Source organism: Megalobrama amblycephala, linkage group LG21, assembly GCF_018812025.1.
Source record: "Megalobrama amblycephala isolate DHTTF-2021 linkage group LG21, ASM1881202v1, whole genome shotgun sequence".
Lineage (NCBI taxonomy): Eukaryota > Metazoa > Chordata > Actinopteri > Cypriniformes > Xenocyprididae > Megalobrama > Megalobrama amblycephala.
The window spans coordinates 8404984-8421821 of NC_063064.1; the positions used below are offsets into that span (position 1 = coordinate 8404984).

The following is a 16838-nucleotide window of genomic DNA, read 5'->3' on the forward strand; positions in this document are numbered from 1 at the left end:
AAAATATTCTATTTTAAATAAATGCTGTTCTTTTGAGCTTTCTATTCATTAAAGAATTTTGAAAAAAAATTGTACTCAACTGTTTTCAACATTGATAATAATAATGAATGTTTCTTGAGCATCAAATCATCATATTAGATTGATTTCTGAAGGATCATGTGACACTGAAGACTGAATGATGCTGAAAATTCAGCTTTGATCACAGGAATAAATTACACTTTACTGTATACTGACATAGAAAACAGCTGTTTTAAATTGGAATAATATTTGTTTTTGTTTGTATTTTTAATCAAATAAATGCAGGCTTGGTGAGCAGAAGATACTTCTTTTAAAACATTAAAAAAATCTTACTGACCCCAAACTTTTGAATGGTAGTGTATGAAATATTATGAATGATTTATTATTACATATGTCAATATGATCAATAGCCTTGAATGTGCATGGTGTTACATAACTACCCGTCTAGGGGTGGGGAGCCAGTAACAAGATAAGAAAATAAATAAAAATAACTAAGGAAAAAAAAAGTCTTGGAGAGAGAACCAGGGCAATCCAACCTCCCGTCCCAGAATCAACACAAACACCAGTTCAAATTAGTTCTTTTTTAATTGAAAGAATCTCAGAACGTTAACAAAGGAATTGGGAACAAAACTTCAGGGGAGGGCTAGGCCAACATAACAAACAAAACCCAAACTAACTAACCCAATAATTTTCTAACTTACCTGGACAAAGATAACGCACAAATAAAATACATAAATCTTCCCTCTCTCCCTCCCTGGCCATAACCAAGAGAAAAAGATAGAAATACAAACAAAAATGGCACCCTCCCCCTACATTCCCTTAAAGAAAAAAAGACATAAGACGTTAACAAACATAGGCAATGTAAAACAAACAAAATCAAAGAATATTAAACAACGTCAACTCTCTCTCTGTTAAAGAGCACCCCTAAGTTGTAATGCTGAGTTCACTCACTCACACACAATATATAAGAAATACAACAACAAATGAGTCTGGGCCACGGGAGGAAGTATTTGCCCCGATGAAAGGAAGTCTCTCTCTCTTCTCCAGTATTCCACCACGTCTTAGATGCTGCGTCCCAATTCGCCTACTTATACTACGCCCTAAAAGTATGTACTCTTTCTGTGAACAAAAAGTACTTACTTTTGAGTGTGTAGCAAAATAGTAGACAAGCTTTGGGACATACTATCACGTCATACAATCGCCTCTTTGCTCTCTGTCGCATCGGTCGCATCCTGTCACCGTAAACTGACCTGTCAATCATCTTACATCCTCCACATTTCATTTAGCTAATTTCCTACCGTATCGGAGAGAAATGCAGTACGTTGATCTGCAGTCGAGGGTCTTTCATGTGGAGAACTCTCCTATTAATCCATAATTATGCATTTAAATGTTAAAGGCCAATCGGATCTTTATAAATTGGTATTTACAGATAAAAAATAACACAGATGACAATAAATAAATATTTTCTATCAATTTGAACCGATTATTAGTCTCTCAAACCTCTCAGCGTCGATCGCGCATATCCGCCATGTTTTGTAGTTTTTTAACACTTTTTACTCGTGTTTGTAGTTCTGAACTGAATCCTCGTCCAACGCGCAATGGGTTGTGGGCAATATTAGCCTTTATAGTGTGCACGGATCCACACTTCGAAAATCAACCGGAAATAGTAGACCATCCGGGGACTTTTGGCATACTCTTTTCAACATACTATGCTTTGGGACACACTTATTTTAATCTCACATACTATTTAGGATGGATAGTACGGGCATTGGGACGCAGGGATATCCTCACTCCTTCTCGTCAACATCCAATCACCCACGACCGGACTGAACCCATCTGATTGGAACACCTGTCTCATAACGAGAGGGGAAAAGAACAGGAGAGAGAGAAAAAGCAAACAACCAAATCCAACACACACACCCATTACAACACAATGAATACGTCTTTAGACGTAACAATGGCAAGAAATGGTCAATTTTATGTAACTGAGGGCTTCAATAGAGGGATTCAATAAAGAAAGATACAAAGATAAAAAGAATAGCATTTATTCAAAATAGAAATCTTTATAACAATATAAGTCTTAGCTTATCAATTTAACACATCCATGCTGAATAAAAGTATTTACACCCCCCCCCCCCCAAAAAAAAGAAAGAAAAAAATTACTGACCACAAACTTTTGAAAGGTTTTGAAATGTTGAAAAGATTTCTATCTTAAATAAATACTGTTAATTTTTTAATGTTTTATTCATCAAAGAATCCTGAAAAAAAAGTATCACAAGTTATTAAAAAAATATATATTAAGCAACTGTTTTCATTCAACATTGATAATAAATCAGCATATTAGAATGATTTCTGAGATCATGTGACACTGGAGTAATGGCTGATGAAATTTCAGCTTTGCATCACAGTAATAAATTATATTTTAAAGTATATTAAAATAGAAAATAATTATTTTAAATTGTAATAATATTTCTCAGTATTACTGTTTTTTCTGTATTTTTTTTTATCAAATAAATGCAGGCTTGATGAGCAGAAGAGACTTATTTCAAAAACATTAAAAATAGTAATGTTTCCAAACTTTTGACCAGTAGGCCTATATATATATATATATATATATATATATATATATATATATATATATATATATATATATATATATATATTGTGTGAGCTTACCATTCACTCAGAAAAAACAAAACAAAAACAAAAAAACTGGAGAACTAGGCTGTGACAATAAAAGTCAATATTAGTGCTTATAGCTTCAAAATTTATGAACAAATGTTTAATTATCAAGTCATATGTGATAACTGTAATTTCAGGCATCTTTGAATTTTATTTTTCCAGCTTTTTTTTTTTTTTTTTTTTTCCAACTACACACAAATCTATTTAAACCTTAATATTCACAATTTTATTTTTATTCATTTTCAATTTGTTCAATTTCAACAGCATTTACAAACAAGTATATAAATGTTAAAATAATTAGTGGTAATGAGTAATGACCAAAAATACTCTCTCAGAAATGATGGTTATGTTGATGATAATTAAAAAACAGTTTGAGGATATGAAAGAAACCTATTTAACTAGGCCTACCCATTAAATGTCATGAAAATCATTCTAATAATTTCATCATTAAAATAAACTTGACAAAATAGATCGGTTTTTGTAAAAATGATACATTATGTTTGATGTGTTAAAAACTAAATTCTGAAATGGTCAACAAAAAGATGCTCATTTATTTGTCTGCATCCTCAAAACTCTCTCACTTGTCATGCAATTGGCTTGCAGACATCAAGGCAGTTATTTGACCACTTCACAGTTCGGATTTAACCATGGATTTCAAATTTTAATGTTTAGATTTTTAATGTTGTCTATATGTCTTTGTGGTGTTTTTAATATGCTTTAAGACAAACCATGTGCAAATTCTTAAGTCAACACCATTGCTCAGTATTTTCTCCTTAAAACTGCAGTGAACCAAAGACAGTCTCAAAAACGCAAGTTTGAAATCACTGGTGTATCTTACGTCACAAACTACCTTGTAACCAATAACATTAATGTTCTGGCAGGCTTTAGCATATCATTAACTACGCTCTGAAGAAGGGAGGTCTCAAAAATGACCAGGTTATCCCAGAATATTTTTCTGTTGATATGAAAAAATCATATACATTCAGCAATATAGGGTGAATTATGTAAATGATATATATTACGATGTTATGATGAACTATATGCCTTTCTCCACTAATGTTCTAAGTTGTTCAAAGTGTTTCTAAGGATGCTAATTTTTAAAAGGCAGCTGTCTGACTCTGAGATGGCAAACAGGAATATGGTTTGTGTAACATTAACAACACAATATTAGCTGTTTGATAACGTAGTCAAGCAAAGGACTAATCATATTAATTACCGTTATGTGTCCGACAGATATACATAAAATGCATCACCATTCTGATACATCGACTTTATAGTTGACCCTGTATAATTTATTCTTCCATTTCTTCTGAATTAGTTTCTGGTTCAAACATATATGACTGAATTAAAACATTGCCATTCCTTGCCATTGTTCAGCGTTTACTACAGTAAAGTTGAGTGGATCGGGTAATCTGAGCTGGTGTGAGTGAGTGGAGGTGGGGCTAATTTGCATATTAATGAATCCACATATACTAAATGAAGCAAGTGTTTAGAGTTACATGAAAAATATTTTAAGGCATGAAGGATTTTTTTTCACAGGAAAAAACTTTTAAATATGTCATTTTGGTGATCAAAGATGAGTTATAATGGATACAATTATTGACTACAGGGGGACTTTAGGTCATGTAAACCCAAAAATATTTAAAATGCAGCAGCAGAAACATTTGGAAGAATTTGAAACAACATGTGCTTTTGGCTGAAAAATAATTTATTTTATTTTATTTCTTGAAAATATATATATTTTCAGTGCCACTAGATGTAAAAAGCAGCAGTGTGCTGTGGAAAGTGGGGTCAACCAACGGTGGACTACGAGTCTCATCAAGTTATTTGGACAGACCCTTCAGTGAAGTCTGAACTCAAAAAACTCATCTCACTGCCTTTCATTCATTCATCTGTTCTTGACAAACTGCACATCATCAGATGCATAGTGTAAATGGGGCTTCAATGATGGAAAACATTACGAAAAATAAATAAAGACAGATGTTGGCAAAGAGGGGGAAGCTATTTACAGAGTCACTATGTGGCATGTCTGTCATTAAAAGCACCATTGAAAGAGAAACTTGCATTGGTTTAATATCAAATTCCCTCCGTTCTCAAGCAGAGTTGGGCAGCTCTGTCATATCACACGTTGGGTTGATGATTTTGTGTTGTAACTCTACTCGGCTTTCTTCGACTTCCTCTTGCGGGTTCCTTCACTCAGTTCCTCCTTGGTTTTGGCGGGAGACAGAGGAGCAGCAGCTGCGGCTGGTGCAGAGTGATGGTGATCATGGGCATCTTCAATACCAAGGGGGGAGCCGAATAGCAAGTGGCACACCCAGGACTCAATGAGGGCGAACGGCGATCCGTGAGAGTGTTGGGCCGTCATAAACACCTGTATAATTAATAAAACAATAGTAAATGTTCTTGTCTAATGACAGTAGAAATGTCTCAGTTATTGAGATTTACTACATTTTCTCAATAAAATGTTAGTGGTGCTTGCCTGAGCAAAAAGTTAAAGACATAATGGGGGTTGTGATTTGGTTGCCAGAGCACAAAGTATACTTCATTTTTGGTATGCGTACACTAGGGTATGTGTTAAGGGACGGACAAACTTTTTGTTCCGCTGACTTCATTTCATATGCATTCGAAGACAGGGAAGGCAAGCTAATGCAAAATTTGCTGCATTCCAAAGTTCTAGTTTGGAATAGAATATGTAGGGTTGGAAGTTGGAGCAAATATTTTGCATATATGATGTTTGTAAATCTAAAAAACATATATCAAAGGCATAATGTTGTCATTATTTGCTCATAATTATGTAATTTCAAGCTTGTACATGACGAGTGAGGAACAGATTATATGTAATTTTGATTAAAAAATACACATTATTTGCTGAAAATATTCTCATCATTATACTCTGCCTCTGTAATGTTTGGCTCAGGGTTGTTTGATTTAACATTACTGTTTTTATTATTATTATTTTCATTGTATTTTACTTTTATTTTGTTTCATTTTTTTTTTCTTATTTGTATATTGTTACATCGACCAGCTGGAGTGCCCTTGATTTCCACTAGAGGGCACTCCTCTCTTCTATCTGTGTGCCATTACCCTTGTTAACTCTGTCTACATAATATTCAATCATTCTCTGTTTCTGTCTGTGCCCCTTTGACCGTGTTTTATGTTTGGATGGCTTGCATGTGACCTATTGCCTGTGTATGGATTATGATTCTGGATTACCCTAATAAACTACTGCATTTGGATCCTCAACCTTTGCATCTCTGAGCAGTGCGTGACAGAAGACTTCGCCCACTATGGATCCAGCAATGAGAATTATGCATCTCCGACAGGGAGATCGACCAATCGAGGACTACGTTAAAGACTTTTTCAAACTGGCACATCTAACCTTCGTTGGACTCAGTATGCCTTATGGTATTTTTTCAAGGGGGGCTATCTGAGCCGCTCAGTTCGCTCATGCACTTGCATGATTCTCACTGGACTTTGGCACATTATATAGATCTTGATTGCAGCTGAGCAGCTCCAGCATCATGGCCACCACGCCAGAGCCTCCAGCCGTCATGTCCACCATGCCAGAGTCTCGCCATGGAGAGCAAATTCTCCAGCCGTCATGTCCGCAACACCAGAGTCTCCAGCCATCATGTCCACCACACCAGAATCTCCAGCCATCATGTCCACCATGCCAGAGTCTCTAGCCATCATGGATGCAACGCCAAAGTCTCCAGCCGTCATGGACGCCACGCCAGAGTTTCCAACCGTTCGTGAACGCTGCATCTGAATCTACCAAGGTGGTTCCCTAGGCATTTGAGACTGGCTTCCAGTTTGACGGACACATAGCTGGTGTCGGTGCGAGCAGCTGGCATCTTTGTAGTGGTAGCTAGTCAGGGGATGTCAGAGGTGTTTCCACTGTCAATTTTACTCCCTGAGCTTCTTGTCTGCCCTGACACATCCATGTAGTTAATCAATGAACTTCCAGTCCATGAACTTCCTGTTCCACTGAGGCAATAACAGAACTCCTCTGCCTATTTTGACAGGGCCTTGAGGCCAACCATAACCTCTCTATTGCTCTGTGTTCCAGTTCTGCCTGATCTGTTGTGGTGGTCTTCTGCTCCACTGTGGGGATCTTCAGAACCATCTGCTCTGCTGTGGTGGTCTTCTGCTCTGCCATGGGGATCTTCAGACCTGTCCGCTCTGCTGTGGTGGACTTCAGCCCCACCAGCTATTTCTTGGAGGTCCTCGGCTACACCGTGGTCTTCAGGTCCTCGGCTACACCATGGTCTTCAGCCCTGCCAGCTCCGCCGTGGTGGTCATCAGTACCATCTACCCTGCTGTGGTCGTCATCTGCTCCACCATGGTGGTCTCTAGCTCCGCTAAGTTGTTCTTCATTCTAATCAGCTCCGCCCTTGTCACCTGCCCAGTTGGCTCTTCCCTGGCCACCAGTCCTGCCAGCTCCGCCCTGTCTCCTTGATCCACTTAAGTCCCTAGTCCTACTTTCACTCCACGGACCTGGCCCTCCATCCCTCCCCTTGGTCTGCCTCCACACCACCTCCCTCCTGGACCTATGGTTGTGTTTGGAGTGTCTGGAAGCCTCTCCTTTTCGGGGGGCTGTATTATATCCATCAGCTGGAGTGCCCTTGATTTCCACTAGAGGGCACTCCTCCTGTCTCCTTGGCTTTACCGTCATGAACTACACTTCCCATAACCCATTTCCTGGACTCATAATTGTTTGATTTATTCCACCTGTGTGTCATTATCCTTATTAATTATCTATATATACCTGGTTTATCCAGTCATTCTTTGTGAAGTATTGCCTAGTGTCACACTGCAATTCTGAGCATTATCCTGGTTTCATGTATCTTGTTTTTTTGGGGTTTTTTTTGTTTGTTTGTTTGTTTTTTAATCTTTTGCCCATTATTCTTGGATTTCTCTGTTTCTGCCTGTGCCCCTTTGAACATGCTTTATGTTTGGATGGTTTGCCTGTGTTCTTGACTTATTGCCTGTGTTCTTGGGCTATTGCCTGTTAATGGATTACGATTCTGGATTACCCTAATAAATTACTGCATTTGGATCCTCAACCTTTGCGTCTCTGAGCAGTACATGATGTATATTGCTATGTTTTGATATGTATTTTTTTTTTTTTTCCCCTCACTTGAGCTCGAGGGCGTTATGGTTTGTTTCTGTTTGTTAATAAGTGAAAATCAATAAATAAAAAGAAAAAAATATATATTTTCCTCATTGTATGGCAAAGAGCTACAACAAGATTCTTTAAATTATTTTATTATTTTTAAAAAAATAATAAACAAAGACAGTGGTTCAGAGAACTTAAAAAGTGTTACTTTTCTTAATTCCTTTTTTAGAAGATGGATTTCAATAGCATACAGTATATATACTGAATAACAGTTGTATTTACTGACATTTACATTATTGGTTCTAATTAACCGCATTGAGTGAGCTGTGCAGGTATTGACAGTGTTATATTTCATTGAATGAATTTCTCTTAAAGGCTGAATATTACCTTGGATGTGGCCATGAAGAGTGTGAAGAGGCAGATGAGCGTGCTCTTTGACACAGGGAGCAAGTGAGCCTCCTGAAGTGTGAACAGAATGGCTCCATACAGACTGGCCTTGGTAGGGCTGAGAAATACAAGAATCACATTCTACACATTTATATCATTCCTTCGTTTAAAACATGAACAGCTCTTTCTCATAATTTTATGGCTTGGAATGATGGAATGAAAGGCATGGGTCATATGGACTACCTTTATGCTACTTTATGGTGTTTTGTTTTTTTAAACAGAATTTAATTTAAACAGATATGGTCACTATAGCATATCAGTAGAAAGAGATGACTTTCCAAAAAATCTGTTTTGTTTACCACTAAAGGTTTTCACCAGTGAACAGACCACTCACAATGACATGTTGAGAACTTCATTGGTCTCTGGCTTCCAGACTCCTCGCAACAGCTGCTCGAAATTGGACATTAGAGCGACCCCAGACCCTGTGAGTATTAACAGAGACAATCAGCAGAGCGGCACAGATCTCCCAAGCAAGAGTTTTTAAAGGGTCTTATGGAAGTGTTACATGACCCCCAAAAATAAATCCCTCTGGATATATAAGATATTTACCCTTGACATAACCAGTAATGACCATGATCAGCCAGCCATGGTGATACGCATGGTGAGCATGATGGACTCCAGCAGCTATCTTACGGGTCCGGACCACTTCTTTCAAGGCCACTAGCACGAGTTTCACAGGCATAAATGCCACACATTTGTAAAACAGGTTAAGAGGGCAGAAGAAAATCAAATACCTGGAAAAAGAGAGGGAAAAAAATTGTATAAATAGATATTCCCACAAGAACTGTTGTTTACAGTTTCACATGTAGGTAAGAGGATTTCATAAAGGTTGGGTAGTATGGTAGCTGCCTTTGGGTTCCTTGCCGCTGTCGCCTTTGCTTAGTTGGGGACACTTGATATTCAGCAATGTTTTTGATCTGCCGGCATTGACACCATTGTATGCGAACTACATTAATAACTATTGATTTTTACAATGGAATGAATCAATACTGAATTTACTTAAGCTGAACAATGACACCATTTTCTTTAAGAGCTGCTGTGCAGCCAAAATTATTTACCAGTTATCACTGTAAAGCTGCTTTGTCACAATCTGCATTGTAAAAAGCACTATATAAATGAAGGTGACTTGACTTGACTATGATGGTGTATACCTTGTCATGGAAGAAATGTGTTGGTCGATGTTTTGCTATATATTTTGATAAATTTGCGCAGCTATTAGTCTGCAGAAATGCTTTACTTTATTTGCACATCGATGAAGAAACATGGAGTAAACATGGAAATACAGAGTGGGACATATCCAATGTCAAGATGTGGACAAAGTTGTTATTAAGGGATGTAAAACAAAGGAGTTTAGTTGTTTAGATTGTTAGTAACTTACACATTAATATAGAGTACAACTGATGTGTGCTAACAAATGGGTATATTAGCTATTTACAATGGCTTCAGATGTGTCTAATCAAATCGAAATGTACAGTGAGAACTATTTTTTTTTTTTTATAATATTAGTTTTCCTCTTAGTAATATTATTGTTTAACTGTACTATTAGCACTTTGAAAAGTTAAGAGTTAATATCAAATCTGATATTTCATTCATTGGATTATTAAAAATAGACATGGCTATTAAAAAAAAAAATGGTAACACTATATTTTAGGGTCTTTTAACTAGTTGCTTATTAGCATGAATATTACATGAATATTGACTATTTATTTGTACTTATTAAGCACATATTAATGCCTTATTCTACATGACCATATTCTACATTCATAATCCTACCCAATACCTAAACTTAACAACTACCGTACTAACTATTAATAAGCAGTAAATTAGGAGTTTATTGGGGGGAAATTGGTAATTAATAGTTTATATGTGTTCCCTATACTGAAGTGTTATCAAATAAACCATAACTATCAATAATAAGTATTTTAGCTGGAAATCTAACCAAAAAAAAAGTAATAATTTTATTTTTACTTTAACTATTTTTGTTACATTTCCAGCGACAATAACTATTTTGTTATATATAACATTACTGCAATTCAAAAATATGCATACATAAGATAAGATAACTTATTACAATGAGTTATGACATTATAATCAAGTTATTATCATGTTATAAATTGGTTCATCATGCAAAAGCATATCAAGGTCTGTCTTAAAGGTCTTGGAATTATCTTTGGGTAACTTCAATGTCATATGCAAAGTGTACAATCACTGAACCATTTAAATGATCCTCACCACACAGCTGAGGCCAGGAGGATGTGACTGTTGTTGTGGAAGTAGTCGATGGGAGACACACCAAGCATGATATCTGCTAGTATGTAGCTCCCAAAGCAGTAGAGCATTGCACAGAACCATGAGGCCACTGGGCTTCTACGGGACACTTCCACAGCACCTGATCAACACAGACCATTACATATGACAATCACATTTTGACATTTCAACACTTAACATTTATTTACGTGTATATATTTTTTATATATAGTGAACCCCAAAGATCTAAAAATTTAAAAATGTTAATTTTGTTCTTCCAACACAAAATAAGTAACTTCATAAAAGGGGTCTGTATGACTTCTTTGCCAAGTGAGAAATTTATATTATTATTCAGTGAAAATATTCTCTTGCACTGAACTGGATTAGATCAGTTGAACCTAAAAACCGCATTAACTGATTCATTGAAATTATTTGACTTATCTCAATTACTTTTATGATAGTATTTTGTTTTTTTACAGCCTGAAAGTCCTCATACCCTGTTCATTGTACTGTAAATGCACTAAAAAGTTCAACCTATTCCAAAAACAACAACAAATGTTTAAGTGAGTAAATAATGAGGAAATATTTGTTTTTACAAAAAGAACTAATTCATTTGGAATAACATGGATCATCGGGTTTGAATAAACTTAAGTTCATTGTGTACAGTATCTAATAATGTATATTAAATATACATGGTTTTGTATTTAAAATGCTGTAATATCCTAGTGTTTCAGAGGACTTTTGGAGCCCACTGTGAAATTTACAGAAACAAATTTACAGCTGTGGTTACCAGAACTTAACCATAAAAAATACAGTAGCAACATGTTAGGTTTTTCAGCTATAGCTTAAATTTACAGTAAAAATGTTTAATTAATGTTAAAATACCAAATTACTAAAATTCGCTTTTAAACTATATATATATATATATATATATATATATACTGATAACCACCTTAGGTGGAAAAGAGAAAGCCACATGATAAGTAAAAGTTCATCACAAGTATAGCTTTTCTTCAAGCTGAGCTAAATCCTTATATACAGAAGGTGCACAGTGACACTAAAATAATGCAATAAATATTAATTCAACAACATAAGATGTAACATAATACCCCATGTACACAACTCATGAGAAATAACTAAGAAGAAATATATTCATTTCAATGTGAGCTTTTCTATGTCAATTTATAGTTTTTCACTGAAAATTTTAAGATGATTTTTTCTTTTTAACTTCCAAAAACTCATTTAACTGTATATTAAATGAAATGTTCCATTAGGTCTATTACATATTTTCACTGTATAAAGTCAGAAAACTTACTGTTAATTAATTAAAGGGATAGTTTTCGCCCAAAAATTAAAATTGTCATCATTTCTTCAACAAGTTGTTCCAAACCTGTATGAATTTCTATCTTCTGCTGAACACAAAAGAAGAATGTCGGTAACCAAACAGGTGATGGGCCCCATTGACTTTTTTTTCTTTCTTTCTTTCTTTTTTTTTCTCCATACTATGGGAGTCAATGGAGCCCATCAACACACAGTTACCGACATTCCTCAAAATATCTTCTTTTGTGTTCAGCTGAAGAAAGAAATTTATGCAGGTTTAATTGGAACAACTTGAGGGTGAGTAAATGATGACAAAATTTTGGGGTGAAATATCCCTTTAACAGATTTTTATAGTTAAATTTCTACAGTCTTTTACTATTAAAATGACAATAATTTTTTACAGTGTAACATTAAAAAAATTACTCTCTAAAGCAGTGGTAGGTTTACCAAATGATTTCTGACACCTCTAGGGATGAACACATCTTACAGAACAGGTGTAGCTTGGGTAGTTACGTATCCAACAGGCATTTTGAATGAAAAACGATCCTCTCAAATGTGGCCTAAAAATAAACAGAAGCCTAAAGCTTTTTGTTCGTCTCAAACTGCAGGGCTGTTTCACACCACGATATCCAACACGCACAAACAGCTGACAGGATGAGCTTCAGCTAGCAACTGGCTAATGTTTGGACAAAGTGGTCGATATATATATATCACATTCTTCAGCATCAATGTGCTTGTATCACAAGTTTGTGAATGGTGAGAGTTATATTCTATTATAACTTTGCACTGGTATATCTGAAAACCTGATGCCATTAAGTGATGGCAAGCTTTGGTGATCAATTATTTCTTTGTTTTCATCAGACAGCTCATTATATTAAAGCATGGAAAAATAAATCTCATCTAAAACTATAATACTGGATGACGACTAATGTGTGAACTGCACTAGTCAAAAGTTACCCCAAAATTAATACCAGTTAAGCACGTTTACCCCAATTCACAGTATAATATTCTAGAGAAAAATCTCATTCTCATTACCATAATGCAAAAAAACCCTAAAATCTGTAATGCAAATATATATATATATATATATATATATATATATATATATATATATATATATATATATATATATATATATATGTATTCATTCTCATAACTGTAATGCCAAAAAGCTCAATCTTCTTGACATAACATCTTTTCATTACCATAATGAAAGATTATTTAGACCTACCAAAAACTGTTACTTAAATTGGAAAAACTAGCTTATAGCCTATACATAATGCTATTGCTTGTTCAACTTTTCGAAATTTATTCTGTTTTTGCTTATTTCATTTAAGTGCCCAGGTAGAGAATCTTCATTGAGAATAGTAGGAATTACAGAGTCGTAGTAAAACGTTCCTGAGCAACATGAATTTGCTTAACAAATTTACTGGACTTCGTTTTGTCCTCTCCTCTGCTGCTGTCTATTTAGGGCGCTTCTATTTATTGCAGTGAGACTCGCAGTGGAATGCGCACGGACTCTATCGTGTTTCGAGGAGGGTCTTCAAGAGTGAGACAACTCTTCACACCCCCCGAAAAAAATAATGAAAATCCTGATTGAGACGTAGAGACGTGGATAAAATATTGAGCAGAACAGGACTGCTCTGCTCTGCATTCTATTGCAAAAACAATGTCAGAGTTACAATGAACCCTGAGACAGATTACATAACACTCACTGAAAACAATAATTAGCATATGATTTGAAAATGAATTGTTTCATATTTAACGCTGTTGATTAATTTGTAGTCCATGCCATATTGATCCACGCGTAAATGCAAAGAATCTATTTTAAAAACCGTCATTTTATTTTGACCCAAATAAAGCTGTAGTGCAACATTCTACTGTTATCCCTAAATAACAATTCCACTTACCTGGTTCGTATTTGAGGTAGAGTATTGACACGATATAATAAGCGAGATCAAAAACTGGAAACATCGCCATTTTCGAGAAATACTGGGCAAATTCGCCCAGATTAAGGACATCTAGCACGTCCATGATGTTCTGACCCTACCACATGAACAGATCTTCAAGAGACTCGCCGTGTGCACGAGTGAAAGGATCCACTCACATGCAGATGCCTATTAATACACAGCACAAGCTCAGGCGCACTATTGAGGTGAAATCAACACACACGGACGCTATTCACGCCGAGGTGGTAGGCTACTGCCACTTATTGGATGACCGCGACATGCGCTCGCCTATCAATTAAACCTGTTCGATCGTAAAACTAACTTAATAAATAAATATTGTCATTGTTTCATTTGCATCGTCACGACCTCGTTTTATTGCCTACCCTGCTGAAATAAATCTTAAACCAGCAATAGACTTTAATCTAGACCTATTCCTTCTCAAAACGAGACAAACGAAATGATTTGCAAAGCTAAAAGGATAAATTGATTAAACTGAAATTCCTAGCAAAAGCAGGCTAGCTAGATGGATGCTATTCTTTGAATAGCCTATATACTTTTGGACATGTTATACCATTATATTCTATTAAGTGCCATGTTTGTGAATCACTCAGTAGCATGGTGAAATGATTTTTGGGCATGCAACATGGTGAACATTAAAATATCAATTTAGGATGGAAAACATGGGAAATTGATCTCCTTTTTCCTGATGGCAATACAGTGTTCCATTTCGAGACGGTTCACTCGCATATTGCGTCTGTTTTTTAGTTGACGCTTATGGGGAAAACTCCTGCTTTCTTCGAATTCTAAAGCCTGATTGATTCACATCTGTGCAGTTGCACAGACAAATGGCACTTCAGCCGGGCAGAATGGGTGGGGTGAGGTATAAAGTCACGGTGAAATGCAGCTTTTCAGATCTTTCAGCGCAAAGATCATCTTGCTGCTCCGAAGAAGACTGAAGCCGCTCTTCCCCGAGAAATAATTTCTCCCCCGCCTATGGCAAGCCGAGTTTATCAAAGATGGATGCTTTCACTGCAAGAGCGCAAGTTTCGCCTCACTGCACTTGTGGACTGCTTTCCCTAGAACAATCTCTGCACTACATACAATGGTGGTGCTTCAACTTTATCAGGCCAAGTTTCCCCATGACACGGACAGGTCTAAACCTGACCCTGCGATGTTCAAAGAGCTGTTTTTACTGGTGTTTGCCACAGCCACCGCCACCGCCCAAGCCATTGGCCGCACTATGGCCAGTCTAGTAGTGCTGGACCACCACAAATACCCCTTTTCCACCAAGGCAGTTTGAGTGCTGGTTCGGAGCCAGAGCCTAGTTTCAAATCAGTTCTTTGTCTTTCGACACACAAAGCACCAGCTCCGAACCAGAAAAAGTGGTTCGTAAGTAGCACCAAAACATTTCTGGGCTAGAAGTAAAAACCGCTTGCGTCAGGGGCTGGGGGCGGGGTTACCGTGACCAACAAGAAACTTGTGACCGCCATTTTTGAAATAGCAGCTAATCGAGCTAATCGTAATGTCGTCTATATACAAATTACGGCGAGCCGATTCGGCGGGTGCCGCGGGTCCACTTGTAGAGCATACGACTCCTTGTACTTTTGGATCGTTCTCGCTGAGCTTTGATGTCATGCGCCGATCGCTTTGCGAGAAGCCGATGCATCTCAAACGAGCCTGGTGTATTTGTGTTTGGCGCTAGCTTTGCTGTGAAATATGAGATGTATACAGTGACGCAAGACCTGGCTCTGTGGTGGCTCTCTAGCCTGTGGAAAGGCAAACTGGTTCTTAGAAGGCTCGTCAGTTGAACCAACTCCGAACTGGCACTAGCACTAGCTCTGAACTAGCACCCGGTTCGTGCTGGTGGAAAGGGGGTATTATAGCTACGTTCTACTAAGATTAAGGAGGAAATGGTTAAGTCGCACTAAGGCTGGATCACCCTCAGAGTGTGCTTTTCTTCCAGCCCCTCTTCAGCTCAGGGCACTGGAGACGATGTGTTTGTTGCCATTTCTCGGCCCACCCCATCAGTCTGCACACCCAGACCCCTTGTTGCTGTTATAAAGTCCCCAACAAATATTTTACACGAAAAGAGCATTTCTCCTCCTCTCAATGCTGTAAAAGGCACTGTTCTCCCACTTCAGTGTTAGATGCAGCCTGTAGTATTTTCTACTTGACTCTGGGCATGGCAGGCCATCCCCTGAGTGGTGAGCTTTTGATTTTTGATTTTTGATAATAGAATGAGGTCACTCGCTCCAATTTGCTTGCAGACCATCATGCTTCATGGGTGTGATTCACACTCAGATGGCAGTTCTCTTGTCCTCAGAGTTGAAGTTCAGGCTCTTCAGGCAAAAAGGCTGGCTCTAGGGTCAGTCAAGCAAGTTGGTGATCTAGGGGCTCTATCTAACTTCCTTCTTTGAATTCGGCCCCTACAACATTAAAGTGGTCCTTAGCCCGAAAAAAGGCTATGAGCCAAAAACACTCTTTGAGAATGTATATTGAGCATTCTGGCCAGTTTCAGCAATCAGAGCAGCTGTTTGTTTGCTTCGGAGGCCGCAGCAAAGGGCTTTCAGTCTCGAAGCAAAGATTATCCAGATGGATTGTGGACACGATAGCACTGGCTTATAAGTCTGTGGACTTGTCATGCCCACTCCACTAGAGGTATGGCCTCCTCTTGGGTGTGGTCTCCATTGCAGATATCTGAGTGACAGCCGGGTGATCCTCGGCGTCCACTTTTATCAGATTTTATAACCTGGACATCCCTGGTCTTCAAACATGGGTATTGTCCGTTTAAGTCGCTTATGGATCGTGTAGCAGGCTCCGACCATGGTCCGAGTCTCTCCTTATACAGCTGGTCTTGGGGCCCTCGATTGAGCGCCCCCTAGCTGTCAGCTCGCAGAGCGGCTTTCGTTCTGTGCTTGTAGCCTGGCGCTATTGGATTAGTTCCCCATAAGCGGCAGCTAAAAAGCAGACGCAATGCGAGTGAACCGTATTGAAAGGAAACGTTATGGTTGCTCACCTAACCCTGGTTCCCTGAGATAATGTGAACAAGCATTGCA

The 16838-nt window shown here is 37.5% G+C and overlaps 1 protein-coding gene across 1 annotated transcript; it reads right to left on the reverse strand.

Moving 5' to 3' along the window:
• Nucleotides 1-4390: 4390 nt before the first annotated feature.
• On the reverse strand, nt 4391-13940 carry tmem38a (transmembrane protein 38A). The gene is made up of 6 exons (XM_048172406.1): nt 13744-13940; nt 10499-10655; nt 8816-9000; nt 8601-8688; nt 8207-8324; nt 4391-5071 (listed from the first exon to the last, which is right to left on the reverse strand). The coding sequence occupies exons 1-6, from the start codon at nt 13865-13867 to the stop codon at nt 4856-4858; spliced, it is 888 nt and encodes a 295-aa protein (XP_048028363.1). The 5' UTR covers nt 13868-13940; the 3' UTR covers nt 4391-4855.
• Between the last annotated feature and the right edge of the window lie 2898 nt (nt 13941-16838).

Bases quoted from the DNA above. Each gene is read 5' to 3' on its own strand.
- tmem38a (XM_048172406.1), bottom strand. From the start codon at position 13,867: ATGGACGTGCTAGATGTCCTTAATCTGGGCGAATTTGCCCAGTATTTC. The intron at 8,689-8,815 runs GTAAATATCTTA...TAATACTCACAG, and splicing joins CATTACTGGTTATGTCAAGG to GGTCTGGGGTCGCTCTAATG. The intron at 8,325-8,600 runs GTGAGTGGTCTG...TGTATTTCTCAG, and splicing joins GAAGTTCTCAACATGTCATT to CCCTACCAAGGCCAGTCTGT.